We start from the raw sequence: 19,948 nt of genomic DNA, 5'->3' as shown, positions 1-19,948 counted from the left end.
AGACATTACAAATGTCATATTATATATATAGTGTTTTAACAATGTACAAATGGTTAAATGACACAAGATAAAATAAATAAGCATAAATATTGGTTGTATTTACAATGGTGTGTGCTCTTCACTGGTTGCCCTTTTCTCGTGGCAACAGGTCACAAATCTTGCTGCTGTGATGGCACACTGTGGACACCCAGTAGATATAGGAGTTTTTCAAAATTGGATTTGTTTTCGAATTCTTTGTGGATCTGTGTAATCTGAGGGAAATATGTCTCTCTAATATGGTCATACATTGGGCAGGAGGTTAGGAAGTGCAGCTCAGTTTCCACCTCATTTTGTGGGCAGTGAGCACATAGCCTGTCTTCTCTTGAGAGCCATGTCTGCCTACGGCGGCCTTTCTCAATAGCAAGGCTATGCTCACTGAGTCTGTACGTAGTCAAAGCTTTCCTTAATTTTGGGTCAGTCACAGTGGTCAGGTATTCTGCTTCTGTGTACTCTCTGTGTAGGGCCAAATAGCATTCTAGTTTGCTCTGTTTTTTTGTTAATTCTTTCCAATGTGTCAAGTAATTATCTTTTTGTTTTCTCATGATTTGGTTGGGTCTAATTGTGCTGTTGTCCTGGGGCTCTGTAGGGTGTGTTTGTGTTTGTGAACAGAGCCCCAGGACCAGCTTGCTTAGGGGACTCTTCTCCAGGTTCATCTCTCTGTAGGTGATGGCTTTGTTATGGAAGGTTTGGGAATCGCTTCCTTTTAGGTGGTTATAGAATTTAACGGCTCTTTTCTGGATTTTGATAATTAGTGGGTATCGGCCTAATTCTGCTCTGCATGCATTATTTGGTGTTCTACGTTGTACACAGAGGATATGTTTGCAGAATTCTGCGTGCAGAGTCTCAATTTGGTGTTTGTCCCATTTTGTGAAGTCTTGGTTGGTGAGCGGACCCCAGACCTCACAACCATAAAGGGCAATGGGCTCTATGACTGATTCAAGTATTTTTAGCCAAATCCTAATTGGTATGTTGAAATGTATGTTCCTTTTGATGGCATAGAATGCCCTTCTTGCCGTGTCTCTCAGATCGTTCACAGATTTGTGGAAGTTACCTGTGGCGCTGATGTTTAGGCCAAGGTATGTATCGTTTTTGTGTGCTCTAGGGCAACAGTGTCTAGATGGAATTTGTATTTGTGGTCCTGGTGACTGGACCTTTTTTGGAACACCATTATTTTGGTCTTACTGAGATTTACTGTCAGGGCCCAGGTCTGACAGAATCTATGCATAAGATCTAGGTGCTGCTGTAGGCCCTCCTTGGTTGGTGACAGAAGCACCAGATCATCAGCAAACAGCAGACATTTGACTTCGGATTCTAGCAGGGGGAGGCCGGGTGCTGCAGACTTTTCTAGTGCCCGCGCCAATTCGTTGATATATATATGTTGAAGAGGGTGGGGCTTAAGCTGCATCCCTGTCTAACCCCACGACCCTGTGTGAAGAAATGTGTGTGTTTTTTGCCAATTTTAACCGCACACTTGTTGTTTGTGTACATGGATTTTATAATGTCGTATGTTTTACCCCCAACACCATTTTCCATCAGTTTGTATAGCAGACCCTCATGCCAAATTGAGTCGAAGGCTTTTTTGAAATCATCAAAGCATGAGAAGACTTTGCCTTTGTTTTGGTTTGTTTGGTTGTCAATTAGGGTGTGCAGGGTGAATACATGGTCTGTTGTACGGTAATTTGGTAAAAAGCCAATTTGACATTTGCTCAGTACATTGTTTTCATTGAGGAAATGCACGAGTCTGCTGTTAATGATAATGCAGAGGATTTTCCCAAGGTTACTGTTGACACATATTCCACGGTAGTTATTGTGGTCAAATTTGTCTCCACTTTTGTGGATTGGGGTGATCAGTCCTTGGTTCCAAATATTGGGGAAGATGCCAGAGCTAAGTATGATGTTAAAGAGTTTTAGTATAGCCAATTGGAATTTGTTGTCTGTATATTTGATCATTTCATTGAGGATACCATCAACACCACAGGCCTTTTTGGGTTGGAGGGTTTTTATTTTGTCCTGTATCTCATTCAATGTAATTGGAGAATCCAGTGGGTTCTGGTAGTCTTTAATAGTTGATTCTAAGATCTGTATTTGATCATGTATATGTTTTTGCTCTTTATTCTTTGTTATAGAGCCAAAAAGATTGGAGAAGTGGTTTACCCATACATCTCCATTTTGGATAGATAATTCTTTGTGTTGTTGTTTGTTTAGTGTTTTCCAATTTTCCCAGAAGTGGTTAGAGTCTATGGATTCTTCAATTGCATTGAGCTGATTTCTGACATGCTGTTCCTTCTTTTTCCGTAGTGTATTTCTGTATTGTTTTAGTGATTCACCATAGTGAAGGCGTAGACTCAGGTTTTCCGGGTCTCTATGTTTTTGGTTGGACAGGTTTTTCAATTTCTTTCTTCGATTTTTGCATTCTTCATCAAACCATTTGTCATTATTGTTAATTTTCTTCGGTTTTCTATTTGAGATTTTTAGATTTGATAGGGAAGCTGAGAGGTCAAATATACTGTTAAGATTTTCTACTGCCAAGTTTACACCTTCACTATTACAGTGGAATGTTTTAGCCAGGAAATTGTCTAAAAGGGATTGAATTTGTTGTTGCCTAATTGTTTTTTGGTAGGTTTCCAAACTGCATTCCTTCCATCTATAGCATTTCTTAATGTTACTCAGTTCCTTTGGCTTTGATGCCTCATGATTGAGTATTGCTCTGTTTAAGTAGACTGTGTCTCTCTCTCTGTATATCTCTCTCTCTCTCTGTATCTCTATCTCTCTCTCTCTCGGTATCTCTCTCTCTCTCTCTCTCTGTATATCTCTCTCTCTCCCCCCCCTCTCTCTCTCTCTCTCTCTCTCAAACACACACATGACCACACACACATACACTCCTCTCTCCTTTCTCCAGTGCTCTATTGAATAGCCTTAATATATATTTCCTAGGCCTGTTGAATGGGAGACAGAGAGCACTGCAGGAAGGGTTTTGTCAGAGTGAGAGCAAAGTGCTTCTCAGGATATGAGGTTAGATAATGCTTCTGCTAAACAAGGGAAGCCATTAATTGCCCCGTTAAACATTTCATTTTCAGGTTGAGGGGCTCAAGGTGGCCCAGTGTAGCTGCATTCTTTAATAGGAACAAAAGATTAATGGTCTGAAAGGAAGCCGTTTTGCTTTAAGAAAGTGCTCTGCCAATGTATCCCAGACAGCAGTTTTACCATGTAGGTGTTTTACCATGTAGTTGTAAAACTGTCCTCAGTTTAAACGGGTTCGGTGGAACATGGAGAGTGATTTGTATTCAACGTTTTGGAGGACACTCGTTCCTGTTTAGGGTCTCAGGGTGTTCTACAGTAGTTTTTATTCATTGTTAAATTTCAACACAGAATTTAACATGTATGTACACTACCGTTCAAAAGTTTGGGGTCACTTAGACATTTCCTTGTTTTTTGTTTTTGTCCATTAAAATAACATCAAATTGATCAGAAATACAGTGTAGACATTGTTAAATTTGTAAATGACTATTGTAGCTGGAAACAGCTGATTTTGAATGGAATATCTATATAGGCGTACACAGGCCCATTATCAGCAACCATAACTCATGTGTTCAATGGCACATTGTGTTTGCTAATCCAAGTTTATAATTTTAAAAGGCTAATTGATCATTAGAAAACCCTTTTGCAATTATGTTAGCACACCTGAAAACTTTTGTTCTTATTAAAGAAGCAATAAAACTGGCCTTCTTTAGACTAGTTGAGTATCTGGAGCATCAGCATTTGTGGGTTCGATTACAGGCTCAAAATGGCTAGAAACAAAGACATTTCTTCTGAAACTCATACGTCTCTAAGTGGGAGGCCCCGGTGCACAAATGAGCAAGATAACAAGTACATTTGAGTGTCTAGTTTGAGAAACCAACACTCTAATGTACTTGTTCTCTTGCTCAGTTGTGCACCGGGGCCTCCCACTCTTTCTATTCTGGTTAGAGCCAGTTTAGAAGCCTACGTTGTTCTGTAAAGGGAGTAGTACACAGCGCTGTACGAGATCTTCAGTGGCAATTTCTCTCAGGGAATAGCTTTCGTTTCTTAGAACAAGAATAGGCTGATGAGTTTCAGAAGAAAGGTCGTTGTTTCTGGCCATTTTGAGCCTGTAATCGAACCCACAAATGCTAATGCTCCAGATACTCAACTAGTCTAAAGAAGGCCAGTTTTATTGCTTCTTTAATAAGCACAAACGTTTTCAGGTGTGCTAACATAATTGCAAAAGGGTTTTCTAATGATCAATTAGCCTTTTAATGGACAAAAATGTGCTTTTCTTTAAAAAACAAGGAAATGTCTAAGTGACTCCAAACTTTTGAACGGTAGTTTAAATGAAAAGTTTAGTTCCAAAATTCTATATCCACAAATTTTTCACATTAGTGTTTTTTCATCAGGAATGATTGCATATGGGTACCTTCATGTGTGTGTAAAATATTACTGATCTCTGATTTTTAGTTCAGCGATTTTAGATGTGTATTATATTTATATATTGTTGCAAAATGCTATATATCCATTGTTTAGCTGGAATGAATTGTTCGTATCCTGTATATTTGACTGTTATATGTGGTTGTCTCACCTAGCTATCTTAAGATGAATGCACTTACTGCAAGGCGCTCTGGATAAGAGCATCTACTAAAATGTAAAATGTAAATGTTTTACATACAGATCTCATATGTAGCATTTGTACAGTTCTTTATTAAAATGTAGTTAGTTATGTGTTACATTTGATTGTGTAAAACCTAGCAGTACTACTTATTTCTCTGAGAGTGAGTATTATTTACCCAGTATTATTCATTTCTCTGAAATTAAACCATCAAGTGATTTTAAACAAATACATTGCTGTCATTGAACAACCTCATGCTATGATTAGATAGTGGAAATAACACACCAATCTCTTTCATAATTGATTTAATAAAAGCTAATTTACCAACATTTCTGAAAACAGATACAGTCAGGTCCATTAGTATTTGGACAGTGACACAATTTGCATAATTTTGTCTCTGTACGCCACCACAATGGATTTGAAAGGAAACAATCAAAATGTGCTTTAAGTGTAGACTTAATCTTTAGTTTAAGAGATTTGTCAAAATGATGGTATGAAGCGTGTAGGAATTACAACCTTTTTTATACATAGCCCCCCAATTCTAGAGTCTCAAAAGTAATTGGACAAACTAACATAATCATAAATTAAATTGTGAGTTGTAATACTTGGTTGCAAATCATTTACAGTCAATTACTGCCTGAAGTCTGGAACCCATAGACATCACCAGATGCTGAGTTTCTTCCCTGGTGATGCACTGCCAGGCCTTTTCTCCAGCTGTCTTCAGTTCCTGCTTGTTCTAGGGGCGTTTTGCCTTCAGTTTTGCCTTCAGCAAAGGAAGTGCATGCTCAATTGGATTCAGATCAGGTGATTGACTTGGTCATTGCAGAACATTCCACTTCTTTGTCTTAAAGTCTTGGGTTGCTTTTGCAGTATGCTTTGCGTCATTGTCCATCTGCACTGTGAAGCGCCGTCCAATGAGTTTTGAAGCATTTGGCTGAATCTGAGCAAGTAATATAGCCCTAAACACTTCAGAATTCATTCTGCTGCTTTTGTCAGCAGTCACATCACAATAAATACAAGGGAACCAGTTCCATTGGCAGCTATACTGTACATTCCCACGCCATAACACTACCTCCACCATGTTTCACAGATGAGGTGGTATGCTTCGGATCATGAGCAGTTCCTTCCCTTCTTGCCATCATTCTGGTACAAGTTGATCTTTGTCTCATCTGTTTTTGAAGCTTATCAATAGTTTACATCTTGTGGTAAACGGTCTGTATTTACTCTGGTGAAGTCTTCTCTTGATGGTTGACTTTTGACACAGATACACCTACCTCCTGGAGGGCGTTCTTGATCTGGCCAACTGTTGTGAAGGGGTTTTTCTTCACCAGCGAAATAATCTTCTGTCGTCCACCACAGTTTTTTCCCATGCTCTTCCGGGCGTTTTGGTGTTCCTGAGCTCACCAGTGCGTTCTTTCTTTTTAAGAATGTACCAAATAGTTGATTTGGCCACACCTAATGTTTTTGCTATCTCTCTGATGGGTTTGTTTTGATTTTTCAGCCTATTGATGTCTTGCTTCACTGGCAGTGACAGCTCTTTGGACTTCATATTGAGGGTTAACAGTAACAGATTCCAAATGCAAATGCCACACTTGAAATCAACTCTAGACCTTTTATCTGCTTACTTGTAAATTAACTAATGAGTGAATAACACACACCTGACCATGGAACAGCTGAGCAGCCAATTGTCCAATTACTTTTGGTCCCTTAAAGTGAGGTACGTTAAAGGGGGTACCACATATAAATCGTGCTGCAATTCCTACACCGTTCACCTGATTTGGATGTTAATACCCTCATATTAAAGCTGAACATCTGAACTTTCAGCTCATATTCATTATTTAATTTCAACTCCAATATGCTGTGGTAGACAGCTAAAATAATAATAACTTGGTCAATGTCCAAATATTTATGGACCTGACTAGGGTTGCAAAGGGTTGGAAACTTTCTGGTAAGTTTCTTGAAATTTTCCATGGGAGGTTAAGCCCTGGACTTTGGGGAATTTTGCTTAAATTCATGTAAAAAGTTAGCTTATAACTGTGAACCTTTTTTTGTGCGATATACATCAGGCAATTCTAGGTCTTGTGGCATGTTTTGGTTAAAATATCCCCAATTCAATGGAATTGCAACCCTCTGCATGCACAGTGCATTCTTCCATCACATGTGCAGTGCCCTCTTCCATGTACAGCTGATTCTCAAGATCTTGCACACTGAGATGCTATTGAGCCCACACTACTACACTGTCTGAGTCAAGGACTACATGCTTTCTGGTAAGTTTTGATTACAATACTGGGTGGGGTGAATATATTTATATGACTAACATGATTGTTTTGTTAACTAGGAAATAGGAGCCTACAGCAAAGTGTGTTTAAATCATTTGCTAACTTGTTAGCAATTTCTGCTTGTCAGTTTTTGCTACCATGTGGGTTTTCGGTTGCTTGAGCCTGCTAACTGAAGAGTGTTAATTCACCTGTTTCCATACATGTTTCATTTTAAGACATTTATTTTACAAAGGAGTTGTTTAATCTAACTGCTTAACTATTTATCTGTACATGGAATTATATTTGTTTATTTTTTACTCATTTTTTTCTAATCTTTACAGGAAAATGCCACGGGCACTATCTGATGTGTGGAGACATTTCACTGCAGCTAATGTAGAAGGAAAAGCTGTGTACATTTGCAAATACTGTGCCAAATCATATGTGAAGAATGCAACAAAGATGCAGAATCATCTGGCCAAGTGCATAAAGTTCCCTCAGCGCTCACAACAAGCAACCTCTGACAGAAGTCCCTCTTCTATTTGAGGTGAAAATGATGAATCAGACACCTTATCGATAGCAACAGCTCATGGTCCTCCTGGAATCAGAAGTTTTTTTTACTCAATGGAGGAACGTAGTCAGAGAAATTCTGATGAATGTCTTGCTCAAGCTGTGTATGCAACTGGTTCAACTCTGATGCTCACAGGCAATGTGTATTGGAAGAGATTTCTGAATGTTCTTTGCCCAGCATACACCCCTCCAACCAGACAGGCTTTATCTACTCATTTGCTGGATGCAGAGTTCACCAGAGTTCAGGTGAAGGTCAAGAAAATCATAGAGATAGCAGACTGTATTGCAATCATCTCTGATGGGTGGTCGAATGTTCGTGGGCAAGGAATAATTAACTACATTATCTCCACCCCTCAACCAGTTTTCTACAAGAGCACAGACACAAGGGACAACAGACACACCGGTCTCTACATTGCAGATGAACTGAAGGCTGTCATCAATGACCTTGGACAGAAGGTATTTGCACTGGTGACAGACAGTGCTGCGAACATGAAGGCTGCTTGGTCTAAAGTGGAGGAGTCCTACCCTCACAACACACCCATTGGCTGTGCTGCTCATGCATTGAATCTGCTCCTCAAGGACATCATGGCACTGAAAACAATGGATACACTACAAGAGAGTCGAGGAAATGGTTAGGTATGTGAAGGGTCATCAAGTTATAGCAGCAATCTACCTCACAAAGCAAAGTGAGAAGAATAAGAGCACCACATTGAAGCTGCCCAGCAACACCTGTTGGGGTGGTGTTGTCATCATGTTTGACAGTCTCCTAGAGGGGAAAGAGTCTCTCCAAGAGGCCATATCACAGTCTGCCGATATGGACAGCCCCATCAAGAGGATCCTCCTGGATGATGTATTTTGGGAGAGAGTGGTAAGCAGCCTGAAACCTATAGCAGTAGCCATTACACGGATTGAGGGAGACAATGCCACCCTGTCTGATGTTCAGACTCTGCTTGCAGATGTAAGAGAAGAAATCCATACTGCCCTACCCACTTCACTGTTGCTCCAAGCAGAGGAAACTGCAGTTCTGAAATACATCAAAAAGCATGAAGACTTCTGCCTGAAGCCCATACACGCCGCAGCGTACATGTTGGACTCCAAGTATGCTGACAAGAGCATCCTGTCTGGTGAAACGCATCAACAAGGCCTATGGTGTCATCACTACCGTGTTTCACCACCTTGGCCTGGATGAGGGGAAGGTTCTTGGAAGTCTGGTGAAGTATATTTCCAAGCAAGGGCTTTGGGATGGAGATGCAATATGGCAGTCGTGCCAACGTATATCATCAGCCACCTGGTGGAAGAGACTTTGTGGATCTGAGGCTCTTTCCCCTGTTGCGCCATCATCCTCCAAATCCCACTAACATCATCCACCTCAGAGCACAACTGGTGCTTGTTTGGGAACACACACACCAAAGCACGCAACAGGCTGACCAATACGAGGGTTGAAAGATTGGTGGCCATCAGGGCAAATTTGAGGCTTCTTGAGCCTGATAACCAGCCATCCTTAACAAGGTTAGAAAGTGACAGTGAAGATGAGGCCTCAGTCTAATGTTCAAGAGGTGGACATTGAGGAGATCCAGGGAGAAGACATGGAAGCCTGAGAAGAAGACAACCAAAGCTTTAGTTTCTAGACTATAATTTTACAGATGTATGTAGAAAAATGTTTTTAGGAGATGCGATGGATCATTGGGGATGATTAAATATTCTTTTTTTTTTTTTGTTCAGTGAAATCATCCCATGTGAAGAGTCAACTCATTTAATTAAAGTTCAATTCGTAACTAAATAGTTTTTTTTACATTTCTATTGGAAGGATTTAATATGTTGCAATTATGTATTCTTATGATAAAGTAAAAGGTTCATGTTTCTGTCTCCATATGATATGTTAAATATGTCCAATGCAAAAAAACATCTACATTTAAATGGTAATAATATTAATTTGCATATATTTCCGTTAATTCCCATATGTCACCGTTAATTCCCATATATTCCCGTTAATTCCCACGGAATGTTTCCACCTCTGAATATTCCCCAAAATGTGTAACCCTAGACCTGACTAAATATAGCATTTTGGAATGAAACTCTTCCAAAGATGACTATGGATGGAATCAACTCAACTGCCATAGTGATAGGCAATTAGCCAGTGGTGATTTACTACTGCCTGTGTACACACTTCTTATTCTGAAAACAGGATGCATATACCTGTGAGTGGGGTCTAGCTAGTAATATTAGGTTCCTGCAGTAGTAAAAAACATTCTCTGATCCCCGCACATTGACTGTACCGGTACCCCCCGAATATAGCCTCATTACTGTTATTTTATTGTTGCTATTTAATTATTTGTTTATTTCTTTTTAACTTTTGTATTTCTTAACACTTATTTTTCTTAACTGTATTGTTGGTTAAGGGCTTGTCAGTAAGCATTTCACAGTAAGGTCTACACCTGTTTTATTCAGCACATGTGACAAATAACATTAGATTTGATTTGACCTTGAATAATACCGCACCGCGGGTTTAATAGAATCAAGCCTGTTTTTTTCCCTCCGCAGGAGTACACCATCGACATATTTTTTGCCCAGACGTGGTATGACCGGAGGTTAAAGTTCAACAGTACCATGAAGGTCTTGCGTCTCAACAGCAACATGGTGGGCAAGATCTGGATCCCTGACACCTTCTTCCGCAACTCCAAGAAGGCCGACGCCCACTGGATCACCACACCCAATCGTATGCTCCGGATCTGGAACGATGGACGGATACTCTACACACTGCGGTGAGATGTTGTCCAATGAAGAAGTACCACTGGGAGACTCTGACACAAATGAGGAAACAGACGGTTTCCAGTTGACTGTATTTGACAGGCGGTAGTTGATTGAGCTGACTGATTGCGCTTCAGACCTCATTAATCATCCTAATTTGGTGCCTCTGGTTAAGAAAGAAGAGTAGATTCAGCCTGGCTAGCTAGCTAACTCTCCCTCACACTGTCTAATGAGAAGATGAACTTTGGTGGACTGGACTCCTCAACCCAGCAGTGATTGATGTTCTCCCAGAATGCAACCACAGTTCATTAATTCATTAGGGAACTCCAACCTCACCAATGACTAATTATAATTAAAAAAAAATGTTTTTTAAATTTTTATTTAACCTTTATTTAAAAACAAATTCTTATTTACAATGACGGCCTAGGAACAGTGGGTTAATTGCCTTGTTCAGGGTCAGAACGACAGATTTGTACCTTGTCAGCTCAGGGATTCAATCTAGCAACCTTTTGGTTACTGGCCCAACACTCTTAAGTCCAATGAACAATAGAAATCAGACAGGATAGTTTCAGAACAGAATATTTTAGATGCTTTGTTGACAACCCGACCAGCACAGCAGATGCAAACTGTGTTTTTGTGTTTGTAGGTTGACTATTGATGCCGAGTGCCAGCTTAAACTGAACAACTTCCCAATGGATGAGCACTCCTGTCCGCTGGAGTTTTCCAGCTGTAAGTCTTGCCATGTGCTCTTTACTTCCCCACCACCACTCTCTCATGTCTCTCTCGCTCACACACTCTCTCTCTCTCCATGGCCTCCACATGCCACTTTCTCTCTCTCTCCATGGCCTCCACATGCCACTTTCTCTCTCTCTCCATGGCCTCCACATGCCTACTTTCAACAGCAGTGGCAGCCAAGAACAAGCACTATACCATGAAGACATCAGCACAGTGCACAACATGCTGCTGTGTTTTTAGTGCTTTTCTATTGTGAGAGAAAGCAGTAATAGAGGGGAGAAGCAGTACAATGAAAGAGGGAGTATAACATTAACCTCCAAACCTACAGTAACCAGGCAGGGTTGGTGAGAGAGACCAGTACAGTAACCAGACAGACAGGGTTGGTGAGAGAGACCAGTACAGTAACCAGACAGGGTTGGTGAGAGAGACCAGTACAGTAACCAGGCAGGGTTGGTGAGAGAGACCAGTACAGTAACCAGGCAGGGTTGGTAAGAGAGACCAGTACAGTAACCAGACAGGGTTGGTGAGAGAGACCAGTACAGTAACCAGACAGGGTTGGTGAGAGAGACTAGTACAGTAACTAGACAGGGTTGGTAAGAGAGACCAGTACAGTAACCAGACAGGGTTGGTGAGAGAGACCAGTACAGTAACCAGGCAGGGTTGGTGAGAGAGACCAGTACAGTAACCAGACAGGGTTGGTGAGAGAGACCAGTACAGTAACCAGACAGACAGGGTTGGTGAGAGAGACCAGTACAGTAACCAGACAGGGTTGGTGAGAGAGACCAGTACAGTAACCAGGCAGGGTTGGTGAGAGAGACCAGTACAGTAACCAGACAGGGTTGGTGAGAGAGACCACTACAGTAACCAGACAGGGTTGGTGAGAGAGACCAGTACAGTAACCAGACAGGGTTGGTAAAAGAGACCAGTACAGTAACCAGACAGGGTTGGTGAGAGAGACCAGTACAGCAACCAGACAGACAGGGTTGGTGAGAGAGACCAGTACAGTAACCAGACAGGGTTGATGAGAGAGACCAGTACAGTAAACAGGCAGGGTTGGTGAGAGAGACCAGTACAGTAACCAGACAGGGTTGGTGAGAGAGACCAGTACAGTAACCAGACAGACAGGGTTGGTGAGAGAGACCAGTACAGTAACCAGACAGGGTTGGTGAGAGAGACCAGTACAGTAACCAGACAGGGTTGGTAAGAGAGACCAGTACAGTAACCAGACAGGGTTGGTGAGAGAGACCAGTACAGTAACCAGACAGACAGGGTTGACGAGAGAGACCAGTACAGTAACCAGACAGGGTTGGTGAGAGAGACCAGTACAGTAACCAGACAGGGTTGGTAAGAGAGACCAGTACAGTAACCAGACCAGGGTTGGTGAGAGAGACCAGTACAGTAACCAGACAGACAGGGTTGATGAGAGAGACCAGTACAGTAACCAGACAGACAGAGTTGGTGAGAGAGACCAGTACAGTAACCAGACAGACAGGGTTGATGAGAGAGACCAGTACAGTAACCAGACAGACAGGGTTGATGAGAGAGACCAGTACAGTAACCAGGCAGGGTTGGTGAGAGAGACCAGTACAGTAACCAGACAGACAGGGTTGATGAGAGAGACCAGTACAGTAACCAGACAGACAGGGTTGGTGAGAGAGACCAGTACAGTAACCAGACAGACAGGGTTGACGAGAGAGACCAGTACAGTAACCAGGCAGGGTTGGTGAGGGAGACCAGTACAGTAACCAGACAGACAGGGTTGGTGAGAGAGACCAGTACAGTAACCAGACAGACAGGGTTGATGAGAGAGACCAGTACAGTAACCAGGCAGGGTTGGTGAGAGAGACCAGTACAGTAACCAGACAGACAGGGTTGATGAGAGAGACCAGTACAGTAACCAGACAGACAGGGTTGATGAGAGAGACCAGTACAGTAACCAGGCAGGGTTGGTGAGAGAGACCAGTACAGTAACCAGACAGACAGGGTTGATGAGAGAGACCAGTACAGTAAACAGGCAGACATGGTTGGTGAGAGAGACCAGGATAGTAAACAGGCATGTTTGATGAGAGAGACCAGTACAGTAAACAGGCAGGGTTGGTGAGAGAGACCAGTACAGTAAACAGGCAGACATGGTTGGTGAGAGAGACCAGTACAGTAAACAGGCAGACATGGTTGGTGAGAGAGACCAGTACAGTAAACAGGCATGTTTGGTGAGAGAGACCAGTACAGTAAACAGGCAGGGTTGGTGAGAGAGACCAGTACAGTAACCAGACAGGCAGGGTTGGTGAGAGAGACCAGTACAGTAACCAGACAGACAGGGTTGGTGAGAGAGACCAGTACAGTAAACAGGCAGGGTTGGTGAGAGAGACCAGTACAGTAACCAGACAGGGTTGGTGAGAGAGACCAGTACAGTAAACAGGCAGACATGGTTGGTGAGAGAGACCAGTACAGTAAACAGGCAGGGTTGACGAGAGAGACCAGTACAGTAACCAGACAGACAGGGTCTGTTACAGGATTGCTGTTGCAGGATATCTGTTATAGGATATCTGTTACAGGATATCTGTTACAGGATATCTGTTGCAAGATATATGTTGAGGGATATAGGTTACAGGATATCTGTTACAGGATATCTGTTGAGGGACATCTGTTACAGGATATCTGTTACAGGATATCCGTTGCAGGATATCTGTTATAGGATATCTGCTATAGGATATCTGTTACATGAAATCTGTTACAGGATATATGTTGCAGGATATCTGTTATGGGATATCTGTTATAGAATATCTGTTACCGGATATCTGTTACAGGATATCTGTGGCAGGATATCTGTGGCGGGATATCTGTGGCAGGATATCTGTTACCGGATATCTATTACAGGATATCTGTGGCAGGATATCTGTGGCAGGATATCTGTTATGGGATATCTGTTATAGGATATCTGTTACCGGATATCTATTACAGGATATCTGTGGCAGCATATCTGTTATAGGATATCTGTTACAGGATATCTGTTGAGGGACATCTATTACAGGATATCTGTGGCAGGATATCTGTTATAGGATATCTGTTACAGGATATCTGTTGAGGGACATCTATTACAGGATATCTGTGGCAGGATATATGTTATAGGATATATGTTACAGGATATCTGTTGAGGGACATCTATTACAGGATATCTGTGGCAGGATATCTGTTATAGGATATCTGTTATAGAATATCTGTTACCGGATATCTATTACAGGATATCTGTGGCAGGATATCTGTTATGGGATATCTGTTATAGGATATCTGTTACCGGATATCTATTACAGGATATCTGTGGCAGGATATCTGTGGCGGGATATCTGTGGCAGGATATCTGTTACCGGATATCTATTACAGGATATCTGTGGCAGGATATCTGGGCAATTCAACCAAAAAGCCCATTACAGCTTGCACTTGGGAAAGCTAATGTGCATTAAACCACCCCATTTAGTATGATGTAGGCCTGTACATGATGTAGGCCTGTAGTGTTCTTCTCTGGACAAAAATCAACAGAGACTTGACTGAAGGTCAGTCATTATCAGACTATTAGTGTCCAGTCACTATTTAGGATTGCTCCTTACAATGTTCCTGAATATTGGTTATGTCTACATTAAAGTCACCCTAAACATTTTCCTACCATTGGAGTGGAAAAGATGTACATAGCATTACACATCACCTGTTTAACACGTTTTATTATTGGATGGATTCAGTCATAGACCACCACAGGTAGTAATTTCCCGAACTAACTGTCTCTCCACCCTCCCTCTGTCCAGATGGCTACCCCAGAGAGGAGATAGTGTACAAGTGGAAGAGAAGCTCCGTGGAGGTGGGAGACATCCGCTCCTGGAGGCTCTACCAGTTCTCCTTCGTTGGCCTGAGGAATACCAGCGAGATTGTCAGGACTGTGTCAGGTAAGTCTTTCTTTTTCTTTCCCTGACTCTTTCTTTTTCTTTCCCTCACTCTTTCTTTTTCTTTCTTTCTCTCACTCTTTCTCTGTTTCTCTGTCTTTGTCTCTCTCTCTCTCTCTCTGAGCTTCCCTATTCTGAATGTGGTTTACTCAAGGAGGCACCTCCCCCTTTTCCATAACCCCCCTTCTGCTTTCTGGCACTTGCAGCATGCACACACCCTGGTGAATTAAAAGACTATGTGCCTAATACATAACAGAGGAAAACATATGCATTATGCATGCACACATTTTTGGTTGGATTCCAAAGCAGGAAATGAATTTGTCTCCTGAGGAAAATGGCTCTGCAGTGGAGCTAGTACTGGAGGCTGGTTAGAGGCTGTTTGGAGTTGAATGTTTATAATGTGTGGTGGTGTGTCAGGAGCCTTGTATGGAAATGCATGAATTTGTTGGGAAGTCACTGTGATATTCTCTGGCCTACAGCCTGACAGAGAGCTTTATCTTTGGCCTGTACACACTATATGGTCATTAAAACATCTGGGTTTGCAAGGGACATGGCTGAAGTCTTCTCTAGGGGAAAATAATGTATGTAAAACTAAAGGCCAACCTATAAATCACAGTGTTTAATCAGTCAAGAAGATATACCGCCATTTAAGCAGTTATTTCCCCTAACTGGCAGTTACAGAAGAAGTACTAACCAGAGGAAACATTATCAGTTCCCATTGTCATAAATGTGGCAAGAGTCTTTTGGCTTCTGGAGGGAAATTAAGAAAGATCTTAAAAAGATACTACATTTATTTAGGCTATTCGCTTAAATGGATATTGATCGAACAGAATGGATCTTTGTTGGCTACATTCCATCAGTGTAAGACAATCACCCTGGCCTAAAGAAACAGAAATGATTCTAGCAGATATGCTTTAGTAGAGCAATTATGTCTGGTATTTTCTCATTTTCTCATGTCTGGTATGTCTGGTATTTTCTTCAGATTACGTCTCACTATATTTTGAAGGCGATGTTGTCGTCCTGAAAGGTACATCCGTTTAGTAATGCATTTAACTGAGAAGGGAACATAATGTACCATGCATGTATTATTACAAATCCTTTGGATCATTGCTTTGATGACTAGGTATGATGACTAGGTTACAGATGGCAGACATGATGGTTACAGTTAGCATTACAGGTATGATGACTAGGTTACAGATGGCAGACATGATGGTTACAGTTAGCATTACAGGTATGATGACTAGGTTACAGATGGCAGACATGATGTTTACAGTTAGCATTACAGGTATGATGGTTAGGTTACAGATGGCAGACATGATGGTTACAGTTAGCATTACAGGTATGATGACTAGGTTACAGATGGCAGACATGATGGTTACAGTTAGCATTACAGGTATGATGACTAGGTTACAGATGGCAGACATGATGTTTACAGTTAGCATTACAGGTATGATGGTTAGGTTACAGATGGCAGACATGATGGTTACAGTTAGCATTACAGGTTTGATGACTAGGTTACAGATGGCAGACATGATGGTTACAGTTAGCATTACAGGTCTGATGACTAGGTTACAGATGGCAGACATGATGGTTACAGTTAGGATTACAGGTATGATGACTAGGTTACAGATGGCAGACATGATGGTTACAGAGAGCATTACAGGTATGATGACTAGGTTACAGATGGCAGACATGATGGTTACAGTTAGCATTACAGGTATGATGACTAGGTTACAGATGGTAGACATAATGGTTACAGTTGGCATTACAGGTATGATGACTAGGTTACAGATAGCAGACATGATGGTTACAGTTAGCATTACAGGTATGATGGTTAGGTTACAGATGGCAGACATGATGGTTACAGTTAGCATTACAGGTATGATGGTTAGGTTACAGATGGCAGACATGATGGTTACAGTTAGCATTACAGGTATGATGACTAGGTTACAGATGGCAGACATGATGGTTACAGTTAGCATTACAGGTTTGATGGTTAGGTTACAGATGGTAGACATAATGGTTACAGTTAGCATTACAGGTATGATGACTAGGTTACAGATGGCAGACATGATGGTTACAGAGAGCATTACAGGTTTGATGACTAGGTTATAGATGGCAGACATGATGGTTACAGTTAGCATTACAGGTATGATGGTTAGGTTACAGATGTCAGACATGATGGTTACAGTTAGCATTACAGGTATGATGGTTAGGTTACAGATGGCAGACATGATGGTTACAGTTAGCATTACAGGTATGATGACTAGGTTACAGATGGCAGACATGATGGTTACAGTTAGCATTACAGGTATGATGACTAGGTTACAGATGGCAGACATGATGGTTACAGTTAGCATTACAGGTATGATGGTTAGGTTACAGATGTCAGACATGATGGTTACAGTTAGCATTACAGGTATGATGACTAGGTTACAGATGGCAGACATGATGGTTACAGTTAGCATTACAGGTATAATGACTAGGTTACAGATGGCAGACATGATGGTTACAGTTAGCATTACAGGTATAATGACTAGGTTACAGATGGCAGAAATTATGGTTACAGAGAGCATATTCTTTAAAAACCTCCATGTAATGAGCTGAACTAATAATGTGGAAGATGTACGTACATTCTCGGATGACAACGGAACCAACTCCTTTCAGCATATAGCCCTGATCAAGGGGTTATGTTTGAGTTACTATTTTAATTAGTCTATGTATCATGTAAACTATTGCATTTGTAGATAGTGAAATGTAAGCTGACCTGTTGAAAGGGTAAAGCTGTGTATGGAGAAGATAAACTGAATGGAGCCACACAATCTGTGTCTTTCTGACCAGATGAAACCTGGCACACTTCATCTTCATAGCTATTTCATCAAACTTGAACTTCTCCTCCTGGAACCCAATCAGAGACAGAATTAAATGGTCTGTTTATTTTAGGAGGCAGTTTACAAATCCGCACTCTATCTGTCTGCCGTTAGCGGCTGCTCCGACAGCTGTTGTCTTTCATAGTCACACAGTAGCTTCTGATCCCAGGGATAACACCAGCTCTGAAGTCAGTCAGTGAAACAGGGAAAATACAACACAAGGTCTTGGAATAACACTCACTGTTTATACAACTGAGAGGGAATTACATTGATTGGAGATAGTAGACTACAGTTAGATTCCTTTACCTTGCAATAGATGCAGGACTAAATCGCGTTCTTTCTGTTCTTTTGACTCAAAGGTTAGATAAACAAACAGCTGTTCTGTTACATGACAAGGGAAAGTGGAGCGGCGATTGTAATGGTGCAGTCCATTGTGGGGCTTGCCTCGGTTTAAGATTCTGAAATACCATCTGGTGAAAATGTATTCCGAGGGGGCGGAGGAGGGATCATGCCATTGCCCTCTGTATTTTAACTACAGTTTCATCCGTGCTGATATGGAAAATGTTGACTACTTGCCCTCAGAGCACATAGCTTGAGTTATATTTCAAATTTGGCCCAAAGCACAAAAAGAGAGAATTAAAGACAACACCACCTGCTCCTCCGCTGTGGTTGTTTGCCTTATAAGGAGGCTGTGTCTGCTTTGATTTGGTGTTTCTCCTCTGGCAATGTCAACGAGCTTAGTCCTTCATTGTGTCGCACCACATCAATGCCCCTCAGGGCCACAAATCTACCTGCCGAGCCCTATGTCCTCCTCAGTGTCTTGATCCAGCTCCCTGCTGCTGTCCGCTGCTGCTGACAAACCAAGATACTAGCTTCTCAGTTTCTTAAGGACAAGCAGTCTGAGAGTGAGAAACACATCAGAGAGTGAGAACATGAGTGAGAACATGAGGGAGGGAGAAGGAGAGTGGGAGAGAGAGACAGAGAGAGCGAGAGAGACGGATACTAATACAGCGAAAGTAAATTACTTGAGGGTGTTGTGGATATTCTACACAGGGACACTCAAAGTCAATCTTAAATTAATAATGGTTTATTATCAGTTAAGTGGGGACGTTCTAACATACTTGATACCCCATAGTGAACGTCTGTCAGGAGTTCTCTCGGGGCAGTTCCGTTATTTCCCTTATAGACTGGTTATAGACACTTTTACCAGGCACAAGCAGGGACTTGTTTATGACACCCAATACTTTTTCTTCACAAAGTAACATTTCCTTCACACGGGTCTGATAGTTAGTTGTGAGTCGGACAATGTTTTTTTTATTCCATGTGATTTGTTCCCGCCAAACACAGACCTTAGTTTGTGGGCATTTGAGTTAATCATCAGCATTATTTCAAAAGGACCTCCCCACATTCATTAGTTTCCTTCTGAGTGCATTAACAGAATAAATGAATTGTAAAAGCATTGTTTAAACAGAGCACGGTTTAGGGCTATCGTCTCAAGCGTAAAAAGAGTCAATTGCATTCTCCATGTTTCATTCTCCATGTTTCATTCTCCATGTTTCTTTCTTCATGTTTCATTCTCCATGTTTCATTCTTCATGTTTCATTCTCCATGTTTCATTCTTCATGTTTCATTCTCCATGTTTCATTCTCCATGTTTCATTCTCCATGTTTCATTCTCCATGTTTCATTCTCCATGTTTCATTCTCCATGTTTCATTCTCCATGTTTCATTCTTCATGTTTCATTCTCCATGTTTCATTCTTCATGTTTCATTCTCCATGTTTCATTCTCCATGTTTCATTCTTCATGTTTCATTCTCCATGTTTCATTCTCCATGTTTCATTCTCCATGTTTCATTCTCCATGTTTCAATTTCCATTTTCCACATTTCCACTCTCTCTTTAAGATGAGTCATAGTATTGATTTTAAGCAGAGTAACTGATGGTTAATTTGTTATTTATCTGTGTTTTGTTGTGTTTTTGGGCCGAGTGCTATTCTTAGAAGGACCTTCTAGCTGCTGTGGCGTGCAGCTCTCTTGTCTGTGTGATTTAGCTGCAGTGGAGAAAGCCTCGGGACACATCAGCAGCCTCCCCACAGATGAGCCATTGACAGGGGAAATCTGGAGGCATTGTGGATGACAGGAAGTGGCCGGGGTAAGGGACTAGCACAGCACTCAGGACA

General features: G+C 41.5%; 1 protein-coding gene across 4 annotated transcripts in view; it reads left to right on the top strand.

The window, feature by feature from the left end:
* LOC110533360 (gamma-aminobutyric acid receptor subunit gamma-2) overlaps positions 1-19,948 on the top strand; it is a 73,235-nt gene that overhangs the window by 14,999 nt on the left and 38,288 nt on the right. For all 4 annotated transcript variants that reach the window (XM_021617479.3, XM_021617480.3, XM_021617481.3 and 1 more), the window contains exons 4-6: positions 10,027-10,247; positions 10,880-10,962; positions 14,766-14,903. In XM_021617479.3, coding sequence (XP_021473154.1) covers positions 10,027-10,247; positions 10,880-10,962; positions 14,766-14,903 — 442 coding nt within the window. The remainder of the gene's footprint in view (positions 1-10,026; positions 10,248-10,879; positions 10,963-14,765; positions 14,904-19,948) is intronic.

Source organism: Oncorhynchus mykiss, chromosome 10, assembly GCF_057628025.1.
Source record: "Oncorhynchus mykiss isolate SJ-2025 chromosome 10, ASM5762802v1, whole genome shotgun sequence".
Classification (NCBI taxonomy): domain Eukaryota; kingdom Metazoa; phylum Chordata; class Actinopteri; order Salmoniformes; family Salmonidae; genus Oncorhynchus; species Oncorhynchus mykiss.
The sequence above is the reverse complement of the archived record's forward strand: the minus strand, read 5'-3'. Positions and strand labels throughout refer to the sequence as shown.